Genomic DNA, 27585 nt, shown 5'->3' on the forward strand with positions numbered 1-27585 from the left:
AATACAGAGGTCTACCTGAAGGGGCACATTGAGGAATTTGCTGATTTTCCAGTTAGATAGTGATGTGGTTGCTGGTCCAGTGGAAGCACCTCTGGCAGGTTCTTCTCCAATTATCTGGAAATAATTTGGCCATTTTGCTCGTGAAAAAGTGGATTCTATGGAGTATGTGCACAAGCACTCATGTTTTAGATTCATGATCCTCCTGGCTTGTGAAAGTTTCCTGGGAGGTGATATACGGGTGTGTTCAGGCAGTGATTAATGCTTCCTTGTGGGAGGGATTTGTGCCCCAACATTTTAAGGAGGCTATCGTCCACCCTCTTCTTAAGAAGCATCACTAGATTCCGCTCTATTGGATAATTTTAGACCTGTTTTCAATCTTCACTTTTGGGGGAAGGTATTTGAGCAGGTGGTTGCATGGCAGCTCCAGAGGTTTGTAGATAAAATGGATTATCTACAACCTTTCCAGTCACGTTTGAGGCCTAGATAAGGGATGGAAATGGCATTGGTCACATTTTTTGATGATCTTTGGTGGGAGCAGGAGGGAGATGTATATCGATCCTTGCTCTACTTGATCTCTTGGCCTTTGTATTCTTCTGATACAGCTTTGGTGGTTGGGAGTGGAGGGTCCTGAGCTGTACTGGTTCACTTCTTTCCTTTATGCTGCTCTCAGTTGGTGTTGATAGGAAGCTAGAGGTCCAGCCCTCATCCTTTGCTTTCCATGGTCTCATAAGCATTGGTACTGTCTCTGCTTGGGACCAAGTTATCTGAAGCAGGGGTCCCCAACGCCCGGTCCGTGGACTGGCACCGGGCCGCAACATGACAGAAATTGGTCCGCGCAAACAAGCAGAGCCCCATCCATGGGATGCAAGCAGTATATGAAACCATGCCCCCTCCAGTCCACAGAAAAGTCTCTCTCCACGGAATCGGTCCCTGGTGCTCAAAAGGTTGGGGACCTCTGTTCTGAAGGACTGTCTTTTCCTAGTCATGCGTACCCAACCCATCAAAGCAGGCAGGCAGAAAACATGGCAGGTTCCCTCTCCTAAGGAGATACATCTGGCGGGACCCCAAAAAAGCACCTTCTCTCTGGTGGCTCCCTCCCTTTGGAACATCATCCCTGCAGATATTAGATTGGTCCCCATTTTGATACTCTTTCGCAAGGCCCTGCAGACTTGGTTTTACCAATGGGTCTGGGGAACCCAGAGTGGGATGGACCCCAACAAGTGGCTTATCTGGTTGATTGTTGTCACGGGGATGGTGGTATTGTTTTTATTGTTTGTGTTTGGGGTTTTTATTTTAGTAAGCCACCCAGAGTCACTGAGAGTGAGTGGACAGTTGTACAAATTTTCAATAAATAAATAAATCTTGATTTATTTTTTAAATATGTAACGTCTTTAGGCTATATTTTTATACATGCTGTAATTATATATGTGGAAATGAATGCTGTTATAGTCAGCAGGACTTTCTTCTACAGCTGTATAATTGTGCTGTGCTTCAGTTGCTCATGGTAAATGCAAAAAAAGAGTTAAGAAAACTGAAATTTAGTTTCCTTCCAGTTTTTACAAAGAAACAAATTTATCTTAATATATGACTGTGTTGTATCATTGCACAGATGACTCCAAGGATCATAATTGTATCTTATGGTCCCTGACTTTATTTTTTTTAAAAGTAATCTACTTGTCTTCCCTATACAACTATCATTCATATATATGTGTGTACATTAATAATAGGTTTCAAAAGTATCTCCAATACTTTTCAAAAGTATGTCCAATACTAGCTTGTTCATTGTATATTCTTACAACATTTTCCTAAAATCAAAGCAATTATCACATTAAAACTTTTTAAAGCTTCCACTTTGTGTGATGCATATAGGCGTCTGGTTATTTGCTGGTATTACCATATCAGATATATTGACTCCTTCCTTTTTTTGAAATGATTATCTGGGTGTTTAAAAGCTTCCTGTATGTGAACTCTGAAACTCAATAGCTGAAAGTTTCAAAGGCCCATTGTGATCACCTTATAGACAGAATATTTTTCCACAACACTTGGGAAGTGTTTATATTTGATTGACATTTTCAGCAAGCTGTTTACCAAAACACCACAATGCTTTTCTTGGCAAATCACTGGCAGCATATACATATATTTATGAGTTTTCTCCAAATGGTTTTCACTATAAAAATGCTTTAGTGTAGTCTAAATTTTTATGTGTTGCTTTCATATTTTGAGCTAGCCTGAATTTATGTAGGGTATAATTTAAACTGTTCAAATATTTGTCAGCATCCTCATGATTCCCACATGTGCTAGAGGAATAGAAAATAGTTTTAGAAGCCACAATTGAGTATTTAGCTTACTTTATCAGTCTGAAATTTATTTGAATTGAATGAACTGAAAAATATAATGTCAAGAAACGAATGATTGTAGTCACAATGCTTCGGCGATACAGTGTTTTGATCTTTCAGAATTAGAAGCAAAGTCAAGTCATTCATGATCTTAGAGACTAGCCTTCTTCCTCTTCTTCCTCTTTTTCAGATGTCCATGTATTAGTGTCCAGGGATTAGGACTAGTGTTTGTTTAAATTTTTAGAATGTTCATTCCATTAGCACAAATATACCTCAAAAGTACCGAACCATATGGACATTTCTCAGATGCAATTGATGGCTGATATTTTAAACTGTTGAAACATAAAATGTATTGTTCTAGTTAGCCTTTGATTAAAATATATACTTCAGTGGACAAGCAGCTCTGAAATGGATAATCATAAACTTCCTAACAACTGTTAAAAATGTACAAATAATTCATAATGGTCTGTCAGGAAAAGTTTAATATATGATGTTGATGATGATGACGACGATATCGTTTATGCACTGGGTAATTGATGGTAGTATAGCAGTGTATATAGTGTAATTTTGTACATCTTGCTTCCAAATATGTAGAAAAAGTCTATACGAGATGGTAAATAAGTTATGCTAAAAGAGTTATTATGTGTTATAAACAGGGATATTATAAAGCTTATAAATGCTTTATAAGAGGAAGGTCCCAGATTCTTCTAAGAAAGCAGCAGGCAGTACAATTACTATGCTTCAATTCAGAATTATTGGACTGCAGCTCTCCATATTTTCATCTTGCATGTCCATTAAAATTTGGGATATGTACTCCAATGCACCCTGGATGTTCTTAAGAAGTAGAAGTGCCAATTATTTTTCTCAGTGCAAGGCTGTTTCTTTCTTTATTTTTATTTTTGTTTTTAATTATATTGCATGTAATAGATTGTTAAGAGATAAAGCAATGTTATCCTTTCAAAAAAGATTTTTATTCCGCTTTCTTTTTATATACAACTCAACAAACCAATACTTCTTCCTCCTCCTGTTTTCTCCACAAAAAACGCTGTGAGGTGAGTTGGGTTGAGAGAGAGTAACTGGTCCAAAGTCCCCCAGGGTGTTATTTTTCTGCCTACTTTGATCTGAAAGGGCACAGAATTTTGTTAAGGCTCCACAAATTTGGAACTCTAAAAAAGGCAACACAAATAAATACATGCCCTGAATAAAAAAAAACCTTGTTTCTCATGTACAGAAAAACCTCTAAAACTGGAGTTCCTTTGTCTTTTATCCAAATGTGCAGCTTCATATTAATATATTATAATATTTGATGTGTTACTGATTTGTCTATTTAATATTAAAGTCTGTAGCTTACTACTAAAAAGTATCTCATTAGGTATGCACTGAGAACTGAAACAGACACACAGCCCAAATTGCTTTGTCTGCTGGGAAGAGCCAGCAGATTGTCTGCTACCAGCAATGAACAAAAATAACAATGGAGATTATCCATACATTTTCTTAAGAAATGAGCACAGAAACTATACATAAAACTGAGTGTTCTGATGACCCAGACTTAATAGTCTAGGTTTCTGTGATTTTTGTAGTATTTAAAGTAGCCTTCTCTAACCTAGTAATAGGAGAGGTTGTCGGAGGTACAATCCAACATATATGGAAAATGCAACATTAGCAAAATATTACTGTGGGAGTAATTTATAAAAGTTTTAAATATTTTCTACATGTTTTAGCAGATAGATTATTTGTATCATTTGTCTATCAAGAAATATGAATGCAAGGCAAGCTGTTCATTTCTTGATAAGCAGGAAGAGCTTACAACCCTTTTATATATCCATCTGAAACTAAGGGAAATATCTAACTTTCTCCCCATCACCACCCGCCTTCTTTCTTTTTTAATAGGCTGTCTTGGTTCTCTAGTTATAGCACAGATGCACCTAAAGTTTGCTAGAAACATTTGCCATTAGCCTCCTTTAAAAAAATTAAATTTGAGGATAATCCTACCTCCAGAGCTTATTCTGTTCCTGGCCATTGACTGTGACAGTGAAAGGCTCATCTGAAAGCACTGGAGCGTCCCATCTAAAAGCATAAAACATATTACATTTCATGAAAAAGCTAATTCAGATTGTTTAATTCTGGTAATATTGCCTCTGTCACCTTCAAAATCTAAATGTTCTTTCCTGTTATTATAAAGAAAACAACCAAATTGCTTAAAAACCCATTTGAATACACAGCTGCCTTATGTTGCATACTAATTTGATTAAAATGTTTGTGCTTCACCAGCATTTTATATAAAATACACTGGTAAGTCTAACAAAAGCACTCAAATATTTTACTAATTTATAAAAAAAGAAAGAGGCCAAGAAATACCCCTGGACAGAGCAAAATTATATTGCATTAATGGAAGATACTAAACTGGTTATCTTGCTGTATTTGTTTGCTCACAGCTATGGGCATTGTGCCAACCTCATTGAAAATAACTGCATTAGTCAAGTGTATCGAAATTATTACAACACAGAGTCCATCTCAGCTATTGCTGTTGAAACATTTTGTGAATCTTCTCTAGAAAACATTTGTTTGAAGAGTCAGCTTTGCATAAATTCACGTCTATTTTGATTTTCCATTGTTTTAAACTTAGTGTCTTACCATTGCTGTATTGTGCATTTCTGTTTTTCTTGCAAGATTATAAAATAATCCAATACATTTGTTGTATTGATTAGAATAATTAAAACAGAGCATGGAAAGATAATCAAAGATATTTCTTTTAGCAATATACCTACTAAAAAATAAATTGAAAACAAAATATCAGCATTTTATAATTTTTATCATCAATCAATAGATCAACATTTAAATTATTCTAGATTATTTTGAAGGGGAAAAAATCCTTTTAAAGAGGCATTACATTAAGAAAACTTCATCTAAAACATTGGTTTGGTTTAACTATTTATATAGAAATAATGATATTTGACAATTGTCCCGTTGTAATACTTGCCTTTCTGGGATGAACATTATGTAAGATGTTTGGTTATATAGATTTAAGTCTATAATCTTGATTTTCTGTGCATTTCTTGATGTCTTCATTGTCATTTTAGTTAACAAGTAGACCAAAATCTTGCTAACTGCAAGATCTCTTGGTATATTTATTCTTATTGCAGTAATCCAAAATCCCACCCTCTATCTGACTATAGCTAAAAATTAAGGAGATATTCTTGACTTTTCTTGTTGGTTATTGGTTGGTTACCTAAACCAAAATGTATGAAAGAATATAAATAATTTATTTTTCACATATATTATATTTTCTACCTGAAAGGACCCATCAAGATTGACCAGAATTTGTTTGTTTATTCATATTCTACCTTTATTATTTTTAGAAATAAGAGCAAATATACTTAACATTCCTTCCTATCCTTTGAGGTGGTTTTGGCTGAAGGAGAACAACTAGCCCAAAGTCACCCAGCTGGCTTTCATGCCTAAGGTGAAACTGGAATTCATAGTCTCCTGGTTTCTATCCTGGCACCTTAACGATTGGACCAAACGTCTTCATGGTTCCACAATAACCTTTTAAAATAAAGATCATTTCCAAGTAGTAGTAGTAGTTGTTGTTAGTTGTGAAGTCGTGTCTGACCCATCCCAACCCCATGGACAACTTTCCTCCAGGCCTTCCTGTCTTCTACCATCTTCTGGAGTCCATTTAAGCTCACACCTACTGCTTCAGAGACTCCATCCAGCCACCTCATTCTCTTTCATCCCCTTCTTCTATTGCCCTCAATCTTTCCCAGCATTAGGCTCTTCTCCAGTGAGTCCTTCCTTCTCATTAGATGGTCAAAGTTTCAACTTCAGGATCTGGCCTTCTAAAGAGCAGTCAGGGTTGATCTCCTCTAGGACTGACCAGTTTGATCATCTTGTAGTCCAGGGGACTCGCAAGTAGTATTTTCATAAAATTAGTAGAATCCATTCTGGCCTATATTGATTCTGATATTTTTCAAAGGAAAACCAATAATTCAATATCAGACTAACTACTGTCATTTTCCTCATCTGGTTTTCATAGCATTCTTTGGATAAAAAAATGCAAGCATATAATGATATCAAAAGTTAAACTCTGTATTTTAAATAAATTTAAAGAGTAAGGCTATCTACACCAGAATTTTGAGAATTTGAATATCAATTATGGTATTTATCAATTAGTGCCATGAAATGCAGGGACTTTTCCTCCTAAAATACCTTTGAGTTCAGAATTGCCACATTTACAGTTTTTGAGAAAATGACCATTGTTTAACTGATGTTCAGATTTTCTGAACAGATAGAGAGCAATTGATTTGTAATATGTCAGGATGATATCATTGACAGTCTGAATTTCATCTGGAGCAGAAATGAAAAAGAGGAGTAGGCAGTGGTGGGATTCAGCTGGTTCGCACCACTTCAGCAGAACCGGTAGCTAATTTTTTGTTGCCCAGGCCCAGAATGGACTTCTGGAAGCAGCATCCATACAGAGAACCGGTTATTCACATATCTGAATCTCACCACTGGGAGTAGGCCAAAATCAGTATCAGAGAGAAACCTAAAAACTAGAAACATAACATGTAATAGAATCCAGGGAAAACTTGTAAGAGAGGTCTTATTATACTGTTAAGAAGGAGCTAGTAGCCATTAGCAGGGATAAAGTTATATTTGGAACCAGAATATATTTCAAATATGTTGTAATAAGATACTTGACTTGGATGGTAAAAGTTGTATCACTGTGAAAACTCTTATTATTCTACAAAAATATTAAATACTATTTTAAAAAGTTAAATAAAATGTTAAATATTATTATTACATTATAAAATATCAAAAAATAAAAATAAAAGCCAGTTTCATGTAGTGGCTAAGATGCCAGGGTAGAAATTGGGAGGCCTTCAGTTCAAATCCCATTTTAGGCATGAAGCTAACTGGGTAATCTTGGGGAAGCAGGCAAGAGTATGTCATCATCCATGTAGTCATCATCTGCATAAAGCACAGGGCTTTATTCTTATGTAGAGACTAGGAAAAAAAATCAATTCTATGAAAACAATTGTTTTTTTCTTTTCTAAAGCTAGAATTCATTGTTTGCTGCCATTAGCAGGGACATTCCCAAAGATATTTTTTTCTTAGAAAAAAAATTTCAATAGTATAAAGGGATGACATCCCATGTTTCTGTGGAATTCCTTATTATTCCTTATTATTCAGTAAACACTGGAATACGCACACACACACACACACACACACACACACCATGGTTGATATATTTACAAATTCCTGGAAGAATAAAATCTGATCTTAGAATGAGGGATGGCCATTAAGAAAAATGACAGAATTTGAAAAGCTTATATAAGCCTTCCACTGTCAAGGCAGAGCACACAACCTGCCAGGAATAGTAGTAGTAGTAAAGTAAAGTTGGAAGGGACCTTGGAGGTCATCTAGTCCAACCCCCTGCTCGGGCAGGAATACCCTACACCATTTCGGACAGTGGCTGTCCAGTCTCTTAGAAAATGTTGTACAGATGGTACACGTTTCCATCAATAATCTCCAAGCTGTTCCAATCATAATTGTTAAATGTTGGAAATGCCATGAAACAAATGGAACATTTTACCACAGGGGATGGACATCCAAAAAAACCTTAAGAGTAATGGAAAGATATCCACAGTACAATGCAGAACATTTTGCAAATTAAGTTTAAAATGAAATTACAACTTTTTTTTTACTAGATAAGATCCCAGAATATATCAACAATAAATATAATAATTTACTGAGATATACACTCACACTAGCCAGAATAAACATGGAGTATCAATAGAAGAAAGATTCTGACAATATCTAACCAGAGAACTTAAACATGTAGAATATGCAACAGTAGCAAAACAACATATACACACAATAGAAGTTTAACCAAATTCAAGCAGAAATAGTTCCAATTTATTCAACGTAAACAATGTGTGGTTTTTTAAGAGGCTCTAAATGCTTAAAATATGCAAATTGGTAGGGCACAAAAACAGGAAAATTAGAAATCAAGTAGTGTTTTAATTTTTATTTCTTTTTATTATTTTGGTTTTGTTTTTTGTTTTTCTTTTTAATATGCACAAACAAGAAGAACAATACATTGAAGACCTCAGCACTAAGCTTAGAAATCTTTATTATATAACAAATAATGTAATGATTTTTGTACTTATTTATCATTGCCCCATTCAGCAATCTTATGCGTATCAACATTAACATTTTAGACATCATAGTTAATATGAACATAAACTTTTTTATTTTTGATATATTTACAAATTATCTAAACTTCAAAGTGTTAATCTCAACTCCTCTATAAATACCACTGTACCCAAATAATATAAATAATAATATTTATATTATATATATTAAAATAATATAATATGAAGAGGAAAAACAAAAGAACTATTTGAGGGAAGAGTAATAAAAGGTTTGCATCAAACCCAATGTCTTCTATTAGAAGTTATAGTAGTTATATATGTGGAGTGGTGATTTTGATATAGTCTCAAAATCTTTTACATGATTTCAAATGCAGATGTATCAGACAATGAGCCTAACATTGATAAATAAATATAGTTGCAATATATTTTAGTATTAATATAAAAATCAAAACATACTGCATACTGAATGTACTAAAAATTAAAAGTAATTGAATTAAAAAGAACAAGAAGAAAAATGTTCACTTTTGCTAAGTTTAGAAACTATTAATTTTGAAGAGGAAAAACTTTTGCTAAGTTTTACTATTAATTTTGAAGAGAAAAATAAATGAAAATAATCTATTGTATTATATCCATTTATCAGAAGGGAAGTAGCAATGAACTTTGCTTTGTTATGACTTTTGCTCAGAACTCAAAAACATAGCAAGGACCTATTTTGACCATCCGAGTTAATCATGTAATTCAACTCCTGTCTTATATTTATACCAAACAAAATTCAGCCATATAGGTAGTTCTCTATTAACGACCATTCATTTGCAGGAGCGCTGAATGAATGGTATATATGAAGTTTTGGGCCATCGCACTATTTGATCATGATCCAGGAGCTCAGCAACTGGCAATTTGCAGCATCTTGCAGTCATGTGATTGCCACTAGTGACCTTCCTTGACAGCTTCTCACAGGCCACAAGCAAAGTCAATAGAGAAGCTAGCAGGGAAGGCTGCAAGTCGCTCCCACCACTTTTTCACACGAATATCCCAGCTATGGATATGAAATCCCAGGGATCTCATGCTCTATAGCACACTATACACTCCCCAGCCCATATGCACTCTCTGCAGCAGCCTTTTACTTCACTCAAAGCCTTACTAAAACCACACCTGGAATACTGCATCCAGTTTTAGTCATGATATGTTGAGACTTTGGAAAAAGTGCAAAGAAGACCAGCTAAGATGATTAAAAGCCTGGAGACTAAAACATATGAAGAATGGTTTCAGGATTTGGGTTTGGCTAGTCTAGAGAAAAGAAGGACCAGCAGGAACATGATAGCAGTATTCCTGGTTCTTCTAATATTGCATGATCACTTCCTCCCAGGGTTCCTATGGCTCCAACACCGTCTATCATTTCATCTCTGTTAGTGAGAATTAGATCCAAAATGGCTAATCCCCTAGTTCCATTCTCTACTTTTTGGGAGACAAAGTTGTCTGCTAGGTTTGCCAGGAACCTGTTTGATCTTCCACTTGGTGCGGAGTTTGTCTCCCAGTTGATGTCAGGGTAGTTAAAGTCCCCCATTACTATTGTGATGTGCTTCCTACATACCTTAGTTAGCTGACTAGCAAAAAGTTCATCTATTTCCTCTGTTTGGTTGGGTGGTCTGTAGTATACACCTATGGCAATGTCATTTCCCCCCCTTTTATATTGACCCAAATGCATTCAAGACAGTTTTTATCATTGTTGTACTCTATTTCTGTGAAGATGTAGTTATTTCTTATATAGAGAGCAACTCCACCTCCTCTTTTATTTGGTCTGTTTCTTTTAAATAATTTAAATCCCTCTAGCTGTGTGTTCCATGTGTGAGTTTCATCCCACCATGTTTCCGTAATGGCAACAATATCGTATCTGCCCTCATTAACCTGAATTTCTAGTTCACCCTGTTTGCTGTTCATACTTTGTGCATTGGTGTATAAACATTTGAGTCCTTTGTGGGTGGCCCTGTGTTTCCTTTCTACATAACCTGTGTGGTGCCTGAGTTCCCCTATTGTCTTACCACCTATTTGGTTAGTGCACTTTATATGGCACTCGCTATTAGAGGCTTCATTTTGATTGGTAGCAAGGTTGGTATTCTTGTCCACACACACATCTGTGCTACATGCACTGATAGCCCTATAGTTTTTAAATTGCCGGGGACAGGGTTGTTCCGTATCAATTAACTCCCTGTCCCCGCTGTTTAGTTTAAATTTCCCTCCAGAAAATCTGTGAATTTATAGCCGAGTAACTCAGTCCCTTTTTTTGATGGATGCAAACCATCTCTTTTGTACATCTTTTGATTGGACCAGCTACTGACATCGTGACTAATATATCCAAAGCCTTCCCCTTTACACCATTCCTTTAGCCACATATTGAATTGTGCTATGCGCTGGCCTTTTCCGTTTTGCTCCTTATACACTGGTATATATATACACTATATAAAAACAATACTATCTATTAATCTTATGTAGATATGACATAGAAACAGATAAAACAACTGTATGATAAAATGGATGCATTATTGTCAGAAGATAACATTGGAATGAATTATCTATAAAATTTATTCTAAGCAACAGTCTAAAAGAAAATTGGTAGAAAATGTTGTACAGATGGTACACGTTTCCATCAATAATCTCCAAGATAGATGAATCATACAGTAATAAATGTTGGAAATGCCATGAAACAAATGGAACATTTTACCACAGGGGATGGACATGTAAAAAAACCTTAAGAGTAATGGAAAGATATCCACAGTACAATGCAGAACATTTTGCAAATTAAGTTTAAAATGAAATTACAACTTTTTTTTTACTAGATAAGATCCCAGAATATATCAACAATAAATATAATAATTTACTGAGATATACACTCACACTAGCCAGAATAAACATGGAGTATCAATAGAAGAAAGATTCTGACAATATCTAACCAGAGAACTTAAACATGTAGAATATGCAACAGTAGCAAAACAACATATACACACAATAGAAGTTTAACCAAATTCAAGCAGAAATAGTTCCAATTTATTCAACGTAAACAATGTGTGGTTTTTTAAGAGGCTCTAAATGCTTAAAATATGCAAATTGGTAGGGCACAAAAACAGGAAAATTAGAAATCAAGTAGTGTTTTAATTTTTATTTCTTTTTATTATTTTGGTTTTGTTTTTTGTTTTTCTTTTTAATATGCACAAACAAGAAGAACAATACATTGAAGACCTCAGCACTAAGCTTAGAAATCTTTATTATATAACAAATAATGTAATGATTTTTGTACTTATTTATCATTGCCCCATTCAGCAATCTTATGCGTATCAACATTAACATTTTAGACATCATAGTTAATATGAACATAAACTTTTTTATTTTTGATATATTTACAAATTATCTAAACTTCAAAGTGTTAATCTCAACTCCTCTATAAATACCACTGTACCCAAATAATATAAATAATAATATTTATATTATATATATTAAAATAATATAATATGAAGAGGAAAAACAAAAGAACTATTTGAGGGAAGAGTAATAAAAGGTTTGCATCAAACCCAATGTCTTCTATTAGAAGTTATAGTAGTTATATATGTGGAGTGGTGATTTTGATATAGTCTCAAAATCTTTTACATGATTTCAAATGCAGATGTATCAGACAATGAGCCTAACATTGATAAATAAATATAGTTGCAATATATTTTAGTATTAATATAAAAATCAAAACATACTGCATACTGAATGTACTAAAAATTAAAAGTAATTGAATTAAAAAGAACAAGAAGAAAAATGTTCACTTTTGCTAAGTTTAGAAACTATTAATTTTGAAGAGGAAAAACTTTTGCTAAGTTTTACTATTAATTTTGAAGAGAAAAATAAATGAAAATAATCTATTGTATTATATCCATTTATCAGAAGGGAAGTAGCAATGAACTTTGCTTTGTTATGACTTTTGCTCAGAACTCAAAAACATAGCAAGGACCTATTTTGACCATCCGAGTTAATCATGTAATTCAACTCCTGTCTTATATTTATACCAAACAAAATTCAGCCATATAGGTAGTTCTCTATTAACGACCATTCATTTGCAGGAGCGCTGAATGAATGGTATATATGAAGTTTTGGGCCATCGCACTATTTGATCATGATCCAGGAGCTCAGCAACTGGCAATTTGCAGCATCTTGCAGTCATGTGATTGCCACTAGTGACCTTCCTTGACAGCTTCTCACAGGCCACAAGCAAAGTCAATAGAGAAGCTAGCAGGGAAGGCTGCAAGTCGCTCCCACCACTTTTTCACACGAATATCCCAGCTATGGATATGAAATCCCAGGGATCTCATGCTCTATAGCACACTATACACTCCCCAGCCCATATGCACTCTCTGCAGCAGCCTTTTACTTCACTCAAAGCCTTACTAAAACCACACCTGGAATACTGCATCCAGTTTTAGTCATGATATGTTGAGACTTTGGAAAAAGTGCAAAGAAGACCAGCTAAGATGATTAAAAGCCTGGAGACTAAAACATATGAAGAATGGTTTCAGGATTTGGGTTTGGCTAGTCTAGAGAAAAGAAGGACCAGCAGGAACATGATAGCAGTATTCCAGTATTTGAGAGGTTGCCACAAAGAGGAGGAGGTCAACTTATTTTCCAAAGCACCAGAGGGCAGGATAAGAAACAATGGATGGAAACTAATCAAAGAGAGAAGCAACCTGGAATTAAGGAGAAACTTCTTAACAGTGAGAACAATTCATCAGTGGAACAGCTTGCCATCAGAAGTTGTGGGTGCTTCATCACTAGAGGTTTTTAAGAAGAGACTGGACAGTCACTTGTCTGAAATGGTATAGGGTCTCCTGCTTGAGCAAGGGATTGGACTAGAAGATCTCCAAGGTCCCTTCCAGCTTTATTCTGATTGACTGATCTACTCACTTGCTCTCTGGACTGCTTTTGAGCCACCCGGACTTGCAACTTGCAACCAGCTTCCCTACTGACTGTTTGCTGGAAGCCAGCAGGAAGTTGCAGTCACATGATGTTCTTGATTAATGGCCAAGTTAAGTGTTTATTTAACAACGGCAATGGGGACTAGTGAGATTTCCATCACTAAGCAATGTGATCATATGATATTGTGCTTTACAATCTGATTGCCTAGTGATGGAAATTTCAGTCCCAATTATTGTTGTTAACTGTAGACTACCTGTATGTGCTTGTAATTTGATGACTGACTGTTGCATGACCTCTACAGTTTGCAGTCTACTCAGAAGAATCTGTGTCAGAAACTCATCACTTTTGATGTCATCTTTCAACCCTAGTTCAATTGTTTACACATTAAATTATATGAAATGCTCTTTGTAAATGCTCTCTTACCTACCATACATCCTCTTTTGTTTCCAAGGCACTGGTTTGTCATATTGAAATGGAGTTTATGTGCAGTAACAGCCTAATAACCCAGCAACTTTAGTCACTTATTAAAGTCAAGCATGTGTCTTTGTTTCATGTTGTTAATGATGTGGAACCATAGAGGCCCAAGTATGTTTCGCCTGGACTGTGTGGAAGCGAGTGCTGAGAGCTCATTACTTGGCTCCCCATTGGAATCCTGCAGGCTTCTGCTCATTGAGGGACTGTAGGGGCTTTGACAGAATTATTATGCTGAATATTTTTAGACTCATTAACTATATCACCAAAGCAAAACATCTCTTCAATGCAAATGCTTGCAGATTCTGTAGTTTTGCTTTACTTATTGCAGAAAGAAAGGATGCAGCTTGAAAACAAGTTAAGGAAAGGACTTTCATGCTTGAATGTTTGAATTTGTAACATATATTCAGCATGCCTAAGTCCCAATCAGCTCATTTAAGCCACTCATGTTTAAGGGTTTTTTTTTTAAATGCCAGTGTTCAGTTTGATAAATATGCAGCACAATCCTGCTGATATCTACATAGAAGTTAAGTCCTATTCATTTCAGTGTGATTAAGTTGCAGGTAAAGAGTGTTTGCAAAATTAAAGCAGTTTTACACAGAATATGAAACCTATTAAATCTTCCAGTTATTGGTAGAGCATTCAGCAAGTAGAAAGAAGGAAGGTCTTAATTTTATTCCAGTGTCATTCAACATGAAACTGAGAAACATCTGTTCAGATACGTGAGGATATTTGATTCACAGATTGATCTTTCAGTTATTTACCTAGAAGTAAGTCCCACTGGGTTCTTATATTGCTATTGCTTCAGATTGTAGAACTAGGCATTCAAAACAAAGGAAATCCAAGCTCATACATTCTATTTTTTCCCCTGTTGTTCCATTATCTCTCATTTATCCTCTCACTTATGAATGCCACATGCTCTTCAGGGTTCACAAATTGATCTTAATTCAATTTATTGGTATAACAATCAAAAATATATTTCTATATTTATCTGAAACAAATAAAACTGAATTTAAGATGCCTTATTAAAAAAAGGAATTTTAACTAGAAAAAATGTTATAAACAAAACCTGTTCACTGCCTATTTTTCCTGTCTTCTCAAATAGGGTAGCCATCTGCCACTAAATCTAATGTTGGAGGTTTTTTTTCCCGCTGCAATAAATGGGCTGGACTTGTACAGAGGTATGTTACACTGGACATACCTATGTACTACACTGGATCCTAATGTACACCCCCCCGCCCAAAGACAGCTAAAAAATTGAGAAAATAATATTTGTAAGTTGCCTGTAAAATAACTGCCTGTATGTAATATTAATTGATGTTTCATCTGAATATGCACATGCACATACAAATTATTCTGTCATTCATGCATACATATACGTATGCAGAGATTACGAAGTTGTGAAAAGGATGTTATTTTAATAACTTCAAGTAGAGTAGATGCATTCCTGCTCAGATCATGACAAAGAAACCAGATTTCTAAATATCCTAATGTCTCTTCCTTAGAACAATTTGCCTTTAAATTGACCAGAAAGGAGGTCAATTAGATTTGATCCTAACTAGTCAGTATGAATTGTTCTGAAATGCAAGTGTTCTGGAACCAACAGGAAATTGTGTTTATGGCACTGTTACATTTAGCATCCACACATCTGAAAAAATGCCAAAGCGAAAGGAAAACATCCTCTGTGGGAGCACCATCAATGGAGGCTTTAAGAAGAGATTGGAAAGCCATTTTTTCAGAATGGTGTAAGGGCTCCTGCTTGAACAGTTGATCAGACTAGAAGAACTGGAAGGTCCTTTCCAACTCTTTTTTTTGTAATTCTGTAATTATAGGACTATATGCAAGTTCTTATTAATATATCTTTAAGCCACCATAGTGATTATCATATATTTTGGTGTTGCCCCATTCCATGTCTGCTTAAAAATAGAGAGATACTAATTCTATATATTTTTGATTGGATGTGATTAATGTTATCATTTAGTGTTTTTCTCCACCTCCTATAGGCTATGCAAATCTTTAGTCTGAGAAAGAACCTTATAGCATGCTAACCTTAAAGTTATCCCTTGACTTTTTTTTAATGTAACACAGAAGAGTTCTGCAAGGTATGTCACTTTTTCTTTGGTTTAAAGATGAAGAGAAATAAATGATTAAATACTTAGTTAAGCTCATAGTAAGAGTGACCCCAGCCCTCAACTTTATCTACTTCCTCAACTTACATAAATACTCACAAATGCATGAACATCAATGATATCTTGGCTGTACTTTGAGTCAGCATGAAAATGAAGAACCCAGGTTTAGAGGAAAAGAAAATAAAGCCCATTCATTTTTTCCTTCTGTTCAGTAGTGTCATATTCTCAGAGACTGCCTGGACAAGTCCCTGCAGTTTTCTTGGCAAGATTTTTGCAGAAGTGGTTGCCATTATCTCCTTGCTACGGCTTAGTGAAAGTAACTGATCTAAGGTCATCTAAGTGGCTTTGTTCTAAGGCAGGATTAGAACTCATTGTCTTCCATTTTCTAGCCTGAGGCCTTAACTACTATAGTATTCATTATATCTATTCAGTGTTTTTTTTCTAAAAAAAAAAAAAGGTGCCGGAACACATGGAACACACACAGGTCATACAACTTGCCTTGCCTACCCTACAAGGTTCCATCCAAAAAAGGTGCCGGAACTCCATTCTGGATGTTCTATGAGAAAAAAAGCCCTGCATCTATTCACTATAAGCTTACTAATGGGAAATATTTGTTGCATTCAACAATCCTACATATATTGATAGGACCATGATCCCAGAAAGATATCGTAGCAATACATTAAAAGTTCCTTTAACTTGTTTTTGATAAGAATATATAAATTAACTCAAACACAGTCCCATTATGAATGCCTTCCAGATCCCATATAGATCAACTGGAACAGATATTAAATCCTATGGAAAGTGTTGTTAAAATCAAGCCTATTAAAGCCTGCTGAAAAATTGTATAGAACTAGCCAAATGCAATTATTCTTTTCAATCTTCATTATCACAGGTTCAAACAATGTGTAATCTGAGTTTAGATTGTATACCAGAAGTCCAGATTTCCTTTTATCTAAAGAGAAAAACCCACAAGCCCAAAATACTGGAATGTCAAAGTAGGTTTGACATGAAAGTATATTATTCCAACGTCATTCTGCATCCTTGGGCATCTGTAAATGATATTTATTTCTTGAACTAATGCTATTTTAGCTGTTTCAAGACAGCTGGTAGGTATTAGGATTATTGATACTCTCTCTAAAACTCAAGATGCTTCATTTGAAATTTAAAACTGTTCATCCAAGAATGAGTTGCTGTCCTTTTCCATTTCCCATTTTTCTTTTGGTGAAATTATAGTTTTATGTAGAAAAGTTGCACTGTATCCTTACACTATACTTACATGTCTCAGAACAATTTATAACAATTATAGTTAAATATTCCAACAAACCAAGTACATAAACATAATAAAAACAGAGACAAATTCCACAGTTAAAAACATTTGGAAAAAAGGGTCTACTCTAGCATAACAAAAATAATCTGCCTAGTGAGACAGAAACTTACCAGAACAGGAAGTTTTAAGTAGTTTTACACAAAATTAAAAAAGGAAACCAAATAGATTTCACCAAGCAAAGTTTACCACTGTCTGGATTCACTCATTGAGAACTCTCTTATTCTCTTCCCAACCAATCATGTTTAATCAGGATACTGTGGTAGGAATCTATGAGGATAAGATGGATTTTAAACCAACAGTTTGATTTGCAGAGAGCGGGGCTGCATTCAAGTTAGTGTTGATTCCTAGTGACTGCCTGGAAACATACCTGAAATTTTCTTGGCAAGATTTTCAAAAGTAGTTTGCTATTGCTTGCTTCCTAATCTGAGAGAGAGTTTCTGGTGCAAGGCCTCCAGCTGGCCTAAGATTGGTACTAGAACTCACAGTCTCCTGGTTCCTAGTCTGGTGTTTTAATCACTGCATCAATTTTTCTAAGACGGGTGTCAAACTGCTGGCCCGCGGACCAGTTGCATCATGCAGAGGCCAGGCCCACCCCAACTCCAGCAATGCGAAAAAAATCGTGATACATCGCGACACGTCACATGACATGGCGAGTTTGACATCCATGTTCTAAAAGTAAAGCTGGTGCAGAATTACTGCAATATGCTGTAACTGGTGATCATATAGTAGTCATCTTGATGTCTTTTCTGGCTCAAATAAAGTTTTTTAAAATAGCCCTGTATAAAATAAATGTTAATATTCTTACTTGCATGAAGACATACAGTTGCTCCTTGGTTAATTACTACTCATTTAGCGACTGATCAAACTTACAATAGTACTGAACTTGCAATACTTATGACCAATTCTCAAAGTTCCAGCTGTCTCAGCATCCCTGTGGGAATTATTGTTTTACTTCATCAATTCTAACTCATAAGTTTCCTTTTTATTTTTAATGATGATCAAGTATTAATTTGCTCCAAACTCTTAGGTATACACACTGCCCATTGTTATCTAAGGGTCCAAATACAAGTTAGATTCATATATACCATAAAAATGGAAAGTTATTACAAATAGAGAATGCTGTCCTGTCTGAAATAGGTTGAACTGTTTTCCAGAATTTATCTGAGAAGGAGACTACGATTATTCATGAGTATGTTAACTCTCACCTAAACCTATCTATGGAGATTCTCAGCAATCCAGGTCATAGTTATCCCAAGGATGCTTTTTCATGAGGCAACTGGACTTTCTTGTTTTTCTTTGAAAACGTTTTGCTTCTCATCCAAGAAGCTTCTTCAGCTCTGGCTGGATGGTGGGGAATGGAAAGATTTATACTCCTTGCAGACAGCTGGTCATTTACATTCTTTTAGCAAGTCATTAGTGCTACCTGGAGGCTTATCTGTGTCTTCAGGGTCACCTGAGTAGTACAAATGTATGTGGAGCCTTCTTGGAACTGTTGAAAGGACTGTGTTATAGACTGGAGATAGATGATGTCATAACCTTCCCCCTCTGTTGAGAGAGGGCTGTTCAATTTTGACATAGATGGCCTCTTTGACCCCTCTTTCAAACCAGCGGTCCTCTGTCCAAAATGTGGATTTTGCTGTCTTTGAAAGAGTGGCCTTTGTCTTTTAAATGCAGATGGACTGCTGAATCTTGTCCTGATGGGTTTGTTCTCCTATGTTATGCCAAACATTTATGAAGTTGTTGTTTTGTTTCCCCAACATACAGATCTGCACATGGCTCACTGCATTGTACTGCATATACCACATTGCTCAATTAGTGTCTGGGTGTTTTATCCTTGGGATGGACAAGCTTCTGCCTTAGTGTATTCTTGGGTTTAAAGTGTGCACATATGTTGTGCTGAAGATCCTCCTGAGCTTTTCTGATATTCCTGCAAGGTAGGAAATGACTATGTTGCTTCGTTTATTGTTTTCTTTGTCTGTTATGGAGGAGCTCCTGCATAACAGACCAGCAGGAGCTCCATAACAGATAAAGAAAACAATAAACAAAGCAACATAGTCATTCCCTACATTCCATTTTCCCCTTTGTTTTGGATGTTAGGGAAATCTATTAATTATTATAGGCTTGTAGCCTATCAGCACTTTGAGATTCCTATTCAATTGTTTTTCCCAAAAAATTAGTCCGAAACCATTCTAATTCTCATTATTTTCAGTATTCTGCCACCAATTCTTTGGGAGCCCCAAAAATGTGGGAAGGGAAGGGAATGCACAGGCTTCAAATTGTTCATCTGGTTTTCAGTAATTTAAAGAAGGGTTTTTTTTTTTTTACAAAAATAGAGAGAAATGTATTGAGCCTGAACTGTCTGATTAAGTTTTGTGAATGTATCACATTTATATTGTTATATAAGTTCTAGCTAAATTTAACCTTACTTGTTTATACATTTGTAATACAATTGTAATAGAAGGCATTTCCTGTGCTTTGACATGATTTTGATAATGCTGAATATCATGTTCGTTCAGCTAATTACTACAATATCTTATTGATTTTCAGCATCTTTCTTCATTTCTAACACATTTTGATTTTGCAATGGTACACATCCCTAAATTAGCTATCACAGCGCATTAATTTTTTTTACTTTGAGATGTTTATCATTTTGATTTTGGATGTTCTTGTACCTAACAATATGAATTGATTAAATAGATGATTGCTCTTCAACGCAGACTAATTAGTTGACCGTGAAAATGGAATCTGGTGAATTTTCTTTGGAGGATTGAACGTAAATGAAATTACATTAGTCACCAATTAAATTTCATTATCATTCCATTCTCCATTTGGTTTCATTTCCAAATAAAAGAAAGGATCCAGATTTTCCCCTGATTTTCCATTAATATTTGTAAAATTGCCATATAATGCAAGCTTCTTTTTAAATAAATATTTGAGCTAGGGCTAAACATACGTTCTTTTATCATAATTCAACAAATCTTTCAAAAGTTACCCCATTGTCTAACATCGACTAACAAATAGGTAATCAGTGGCTATACCTGTGCCCTTCCCTTTTGTATGACTTTCAGTTCCATATATTCTGAGCCTTAGCCTGAATAGATTTAATGGCATTGATGTTTCTTAGAGCTCATATAATAAGTAAATCTTTTGAACCCATGGCAACTTCAGAATTGTACCTATTGGTTATGAAATAATTTCTTCAAGGACCATGATACTGTGAGCAAATGAAGTAGCTGCTCTTCAAGTAAACTTTCCATTTACAGCTTTTCATAAACATACAATAGTGATAAGACAGTAGTTCTTTTTTTTTTTCTTAACATTGTGAGTTTTCAGGCTAACTGGGATATAATTTTACCAGTTTTTTTAGTTGTCATTTTCCAACATTAGAAAATGGTAATGTAGAAATGTAAAAATGTATTGGGAAAATTTATCCATTAATCAGAAGCATTTCTATTAGATATTTTTTAAAGACTCAAAAATAGAATATATTTAGATAGGGTCTATAACTTACTAACTACTGGTAAACTATTATTGGCAAAGAATTGGAAAAAATAAAAATAAAGATGTTCCAGGTTAACACTTCTGCTAGTTATCCATATAATATTGGCAGCTGTTGTATCAGTTGTTTGCTTATTATTAACAGTATTTGATTGTTGTCAAATATTCGATGAAGCTAAGAACGTTATTATGTAATATCATTTTTAATTTAATCACAAGTCCTGAAAAGCTCCTGGCCATGAGCCAAAATAAGAACTTAGGGGAAGATAAGAGAAATGTCTTTGTTCTCCCATTGTTTCTTTAATGATTCTATACTACCATTTCTTAATGTAACTCTTGTCCTGCAGCGAGTTCTTCCATGGCAAGTTTCCCATGGCGAGTAGTCCTAGACCTGTGTTATTCACAGCATTACAAATTCAGTTCTCAAATCTTTGTTTTTTTCCCCAAAATTGCATTTTCCTCTTCCAGTTTTTAGAACTGTATTCAGTTTTTCTACAGTTTCAGTAAATAACCAAATCTGTTACTGAGTAACGGCAAGTCAAACATTCATGCACGCACAGAAACCTAGACAGTCATCTACAAACGTGTTTTCCCATGTTGTCTATTTAATTAAATCTCTAATATAGAGAGTGGGGAAAAAAGAGGCTTAATGCTTAGAATATGCCAAATTGAAAAAAAAAATATGGCATTGTGCTGGTTTCCAATTTAGTAAATGAGAAATGTAAGTATTTGAATTAAGATTTGTATACAGATTGTGCATTGAATCAGATGGAAAGAGGGCTATGTCAAGCTGTTTTCTAAATAATCAAAGTGGGAAGCATCCTGTGGTCAATGTGTGTTCACAACTTCTTCAACAAGAACCTGATTAGCAACTTTCATATGATGGGTACATAACAGGGAAGATTCTTGCTACTTTTTCTTAAAAAACTATAAAAACTCAGCAAAATTACATTTTTAATCTTTCTTCTGTTATTTAATGAATCTTGAATCTTGAAATAAAAACATTTAAATTTTAAGATATTTAGTGATGTTTGATCATTGTTTCCTGTAATTGTTCCTCAAAACATTCAGACTGCTGTGCACGGTCCAGAGTCTTTTCAGTGAGATGGATGACTATATAAATTTGATAAATAATGTTTAATAATAAATCAGCATTGGTTAATTCTGTTGTCTCTTGATACTTACACTTAATCTGTTGATGATTTCTAAGATACTTTTGATGTATGGAATTATTATTCTTTTCATCAATTGTGATGGTTGTGCTAGTTGTATAAAAAGGCACATTTTTTTTAAAGTTCTGTGGTTACCCATTGCACTGAAGGATGCAGTAAAGATAATCTATTTTCTCTCTACGGAGCTCTGTGTTTTTGCTCATCTGAATACTATTTGTAGAGCTGATTGTTTCTTTGTAGGCAATAGAATTGTTACTCTGGTATTGTAGCATTGTTTTGTATGTGTCAATGTCTGAAGTCTTCCACTGCGTTCTCTGCTGATGGGAATATCTAGGAAAGATAGTCTGTTATTGTTCTCTTCTTCTTTTCTGAATTTGATACTCTTTTAAATATGCTATTGATAGTTTTGTGCATGTTCTTTACTTGTCCTTTTTTATTATGTCAAAACTATTGTCGACAAAAAGGATCTTATTTTGCATTGTATGGGTTATTATTCCCAAACAGTGCAAGCCTGTTTCTGCTATGAATCCTTAGTTGGGTGATTCCACAGGGATTTCTCTTATATTTTTATCTATTTATCCATCAAACTGAAAGTAAACAGTGAGGCAGAGATCTTTAACTTCCACAATCCTAGGTATTTCATTTTCTGTATCTTTAGCTAAGTTTTGTATTTATCTTTTCCTATCTTTAACTTATTTTCCTTTTCTTTCATTTCATGAGCTCTTTGTAGGACTTTATCTTCCCTCATTTTTCCCTATGACAGGTTGACTAGAATCAGACACACTTGGGTAATCAAGAGTTTGTAGTAAAATTACTACTGTTGCTCAGAACATATAACTCTTTATATCTCAGAAAGGGCTTTTAAAACTTTACAGAGTTTCCAAAGTATTTCATGGCACTTACTCTTATCTGCTGTTCTCCAGTCCTGTTGGACTAAACTCCCAGTATCCCCTCCTTGCATGGTCATTTGATCCCACTTGAAGTATATTTATCACTGCGTACGTTAACATGTTTTGGATCCTAGTCCTTGAAAGCAAGTGGTACTAATTATCTAAGCCTTACAGTGTGAAAAATGCAACCATATTTGATTCAATTCCTAGTGCTACAATTACACCTGGTATGGTAATTGTTGACATGTCACAATTAGGTTACTCAATAAGATATCTATTTCTATTTTTTACAACTTTTAACTTTTATAACGTTGTTTACTTCTTCTTCTTCTTCTTCTTGTGCCATATCCATTATTGGACGTTGGCGATCATATTGGCGATCCTGTTTTTATCATCAACCGCACAAAAAAGTGCTGCTGAGTTTTGTCCAAACCAATCACTTCTTCTGCCTGGACCTCGTTTGCCTTCAATCTTTCCCTGGAGGATTAAATGGAGTATGCTGTATTTTTCTGGATGTTGCATCACATGTCTGAAATATTCTAATTTTCATTTTTTAATTGTTTTGATGATTTCCCTTGGCTTTCCCAGGCGGCTTATCACCTCCTCATTTCTGATCTTGTCAATCCAGCTTATACGTAACAGCCGCCTGTAAATCCACATTTCAAATGCTTCTAGTCTCTTCAGGTGGCCTTCTGTCAGAGACAAACTCTCTATTCCATAGAGCAGGGTAGAAAAAATATAACATCTGACAATTTACTTGTAAATTATCATAATTCAGTATGCTTATTTTCCTGACAGTATTTTGTATAAGAGCCAAAGATATTGCATGTTGTTTAGGCGTGAAAGGCCATTAATTTTTATAAGCTTCTCTGTTATTCTATGAGTTTTGGCTATTTTCTATTTTAATTGTAATAAATTGTAATTTGAAAGCAAGATTTCAACAAGGAAAAGAATATGGGCAACCAAAGAATGTTACTTTATGTAATTAAAGTATTTTTATTCATGCATTCATTCTGGTTTTGACCTCAATGAATTGGAAGACTTCCAAAGTAGTATTATACTATTGTTTTAATCTGGTTGACAAGCAAGCTTAGAAAGGTCATTCACTGATGATGGTGGCTAAGATTTTCTAATACAACTGTAGCATAGCTAAGTAGCAAAAGTCATTAAAAACAAACTATGCATCATAGGGCTTACTATTTTCCAGTTTACCGATATTTTTTACTCCTAAAAATATTGTCAGGATTCAAGCTATTCTTTAAGACACTCCCATGGACTTGGACATCTTCAATGGAATTTCTTTGGAGAGATCATTGTCCCATATAGTTAAGTTGCTTTGCAAGTTTCCACCACTTCAAAAGACATTTGTCAAGTGAAATAGGAAACTACTGGTTTGATGACTGGGGGCAGGCAGGGAGACCTAAATACCCAAGCCACTCTGGGCCTATTGTAACCGTAGATGGATGGATAGATAAAACAGATAAGATAGATAGATTTATTGTCCCAAAGTTATATTTATTTATTCTGTTGCAAGTGTGAAAACAATTAAAAAAAATACGATGTGAATAATATTCCTAAAGCAGCTGTCAAATTTCTGCTGCATTTAGTATTCTTTTTCAATTAAATACTTACAAGAGGTGAAAACCATACCTGTCCTTAAATTCAAATGTTTGAGCTTGTATGTGCACGTGTATACATCTAGACAGATAGATATAGATAAGGTAGTGTCACTTTCAGCTGCTGCCTTAACTGCAATTTAGTACAGCTAGATGCTTTGTTGTCACATGGTTATAGCTAGGTAGATTAATAGGGAGTTCTGTCTGGAAATTTCTTTCCTGTTATTGTTCTCCCTTAGCTGCTGATGGTGAAGTTAATTTTCTTTAGTTTTGTCATGGTCTGAAGCACACATTGCCAAGCTATGATAAGTTTTACAAGGAAAAATGAGCCACAGTGTCCATCAAATTCTTAAACTTGCATTTTAAACTTTGGCCTGACCTGATGTGCCATTCAAAATGCTTCAAAAGATTATTTTTTAAAGAAAGGTTCAATATGTCCCGAGGCTATCGGTTTTGAGTTAAACTGGGTGAAGTAGAAATATTTTACTCATCAGCTTTGCAGTCACAGAGTTTGCCTCAGCTAGAACAAAACTGCTGAGGCATTTAGAGAAAATTAACCCCCCATCCTGGCAGCCAGATGTGACTGGTTTCTGATGAATGCACATGAGTGGGTTGAAAAATCAAGAGACTGTGAAATTCCTGTCAGGTCCGTACAGTGCAGAATGGGCTATTGACTGCTTTCTATATTTCCCTCCATCATTCTTCTTGAACACTGCCATTAATTTCCTCTCCCACTCTGACTTATTTTTTCCCCTTTCCTCTTTTAGCTCTCTCAGCTGCAAAAGAAGCTGCACAGGGTATTGGTGGAATACTTCAAATTGCAAGCCTTCTATAACCAAGCCAAGCTCGGGAGGTTGCAGGCAGCCTCTCGTGAGACTGTTCAGAAAATATTAGCTTTGAAGGTAGGTGTCTGAAGAAAGGAGAAAAGATCATTCTGATCTAGCTTAAAAAGCAAATCATGAGTAGTGTGATGAGGCATTAAAATCATATCCCATCTGAGTTATGTAAATTTTTAACTTCTTTAATAAACTGGAATTGCATGAAGAATGAATTCAGTGGGAAATACATGACTCCTGGATATACAGTATTTTTTAAAGAAAAGGGGGGCATTGCAATTTAAAAATTATAGTGGTTGCCAAAATATTTCAGAATATGATAAACCCCTCTTTGTGTATTATTACTATAGGAAACAACTTTTGATTTGTGCCAGTTAGGTTACCTATTTATATAAGGACAGATAACAAATAGCATTTATTTACAGCTGTACTCCCACTTAGTACAGCTAAGATTAATCATGCTTGTTTGGCTTTGGAGTAATTTTTTCATGGATTTTCCAGGCATTTTTAGAACTATGTAAATCATTCAGAGAGATTCTTGAAAGTGGAAAGCTAAGTGAAGTCTCCCAAAGATTTAGGTTTACCTTAAAAGTCTTCCCAAATCATCTGATGTGCCATACTGAACCTGCCATGAGTGAAGGGCTTCTCTAATTGATTTGACAACCCTTATATTTATATTTATAGAGATGCCTTTATTTCAGAAAATAGCAATATTTCTTTAAGACTACACATCTGTCTTTGAGATTTTGATGGGACCAAATTTCTGGAGTAAAATAGAAACAGAGGAATTAAAAGTACTAATGTCCTCTATCCCAGGGGTCCCTAACCTCCGGTCCATGGACCGGTACCAGGCCGCGGCATGCCAGCAACCGGTCCACACAAACAAGCAAATCCCCATCCATGGGATGCAGGCAGCACACAAACCCACGTATTCTCCGGTCTGTGGAAAAACGTTTCTCCATGGAACCAGTCCCTGGTGCCCAAAAGATCCCTCTGCTCTATCCCATGTGCCACTTTAAGCCAATATGATACTTAACATTCAAACCAGCATATTTGTGATGACCCAGGGCCCCGAATGGAGGCAAAGCAATCAGTTGGCCAGAGCAATAGTCTTTTTAATCACTGCCAATGTTCACCCAACAGCCCCCACATATGCTGGCACAAGTTCAAACAAAACAGCCAGGGAAGTTTACACTGTTCTTAAAGCAAGACAGATAACAAGCAAACGTTTAACTCCCAGCTTGCGTGTGAACTGCGAACTGCACACTGCAGATTGCAAGGAGAGACCAGCAGGAAGCAAACTGATCCAGAATACAAAGTGTCCAGGTTACAAGAGCACACTATCTCAAGATTTCACATTTGTTCCCGGCAAATGCCCTACCCCACAGTGTCTCCTTAAAACCTGCTCCCCAGGTGTGCCTTGTGAAGTGGGGCAGGATGCTCTCCTCCCGAGCAAGTATGTCTCAGCCTGCTTCTTTACCCAGGATAGTTTGCATGCTCATATCCAGGGATAACATATAACTGGCTGGAAATCTATATGTTGTATTAATTAACACAGGGAACTATCCAGTCTCATCCATCTCCTCCTCAAGAATGAAAAACCAAGATTCACTAAATAAATTGTTGCTAATGACTTCCTACATCAGGCTCTTTCTCATCCACCCATATAGTTATACCATCACTAACATAAAAATCATTAAGATAAATCTCTTCAATAGATCTTTATTGATTTTAAGGTTAACCTATGCTGTTAATTGTAGGATATTGTTCTATGACTATTAACACAGCAGTTCTCAGATAGTTTACTAAAGGTTTTATAAATAGAAAATGCTGGTTTTCAAGGATATAATTTGTGATGACTGCTACTAAATTACTTAGTTGAGGACCACTGGAATGGACAAATATTTTCCCAACTTCCAGTTCAAAAACATGTTTTACCTTGATTAATTGGATCAAATTCTGCTGAGAGATCAAGCAGAATCAATAGTCACATTCCCATTACATTGTAATAAATATTCGATCTCATCTGATTTGAGTCCTTCCCCCATCTCTCTCTTACAAGAGGTTACCTATCAGAGCAACAATGGGTGATCTGGCTGCAAAACAAGACTAGAAGCAAGATTGTAAAAATTGTCTCCTTCATGAAATTCCAGTCTTCTTTCCAATGTTTTCTGAAATATTGCTATTACATGATTAAATTAGCTA

General features: G+C 35.3%; 1 protein-coding gene across 16 annotated transcripts in view; it reads left to right on the plus strand.

The window, feature by feature from the left end:
- Nucleotides 1-27585, plus strand: part of CCDC178 (coiled-coil domain containing 178) — a 157925-nt gene that overhangs the window by 111378 nt on the left and 18962 nt on the right. For 15 of the 16 annotated variants that reach the window (XR_005555535.1, XM_039333563.1, XM_039333565.1 and 12 more), the window contains one exon: nt 25312-25446. The exons of the other annotated variant lie outside the window; for it this stretch is intronic. Coding sequence is in view for 14 of the 15 variants with exons in the window: in XM_039333563.1 (XP_039189497.1) it covers nt 25312-25446 (135 nt within the window). In the remaining variant the exon portion in view is untranslated. The remainder of the gene's footprint in view (nt 1-25311; nt 25447-27585) is intronic. 16 annotated transcript variants of the gene reach the window in all.

This window comes from Crotalus tigris, unplaced genomic scaffold (genome assembly GCF_016545835.1).
Source record: "Crotalus tigris isolate CLP2741 ecotype Arizona unplaced genomic scaffold, ASM1654583v1 scf7180000024506.7606697, whole genome shotgun sequence".
Lineage (NCBI taxonomy): Eukaryota > Metazoa > Chordata > Lepidosauria > Squamata > Viperidae > Crotalus > Crotalus tigris.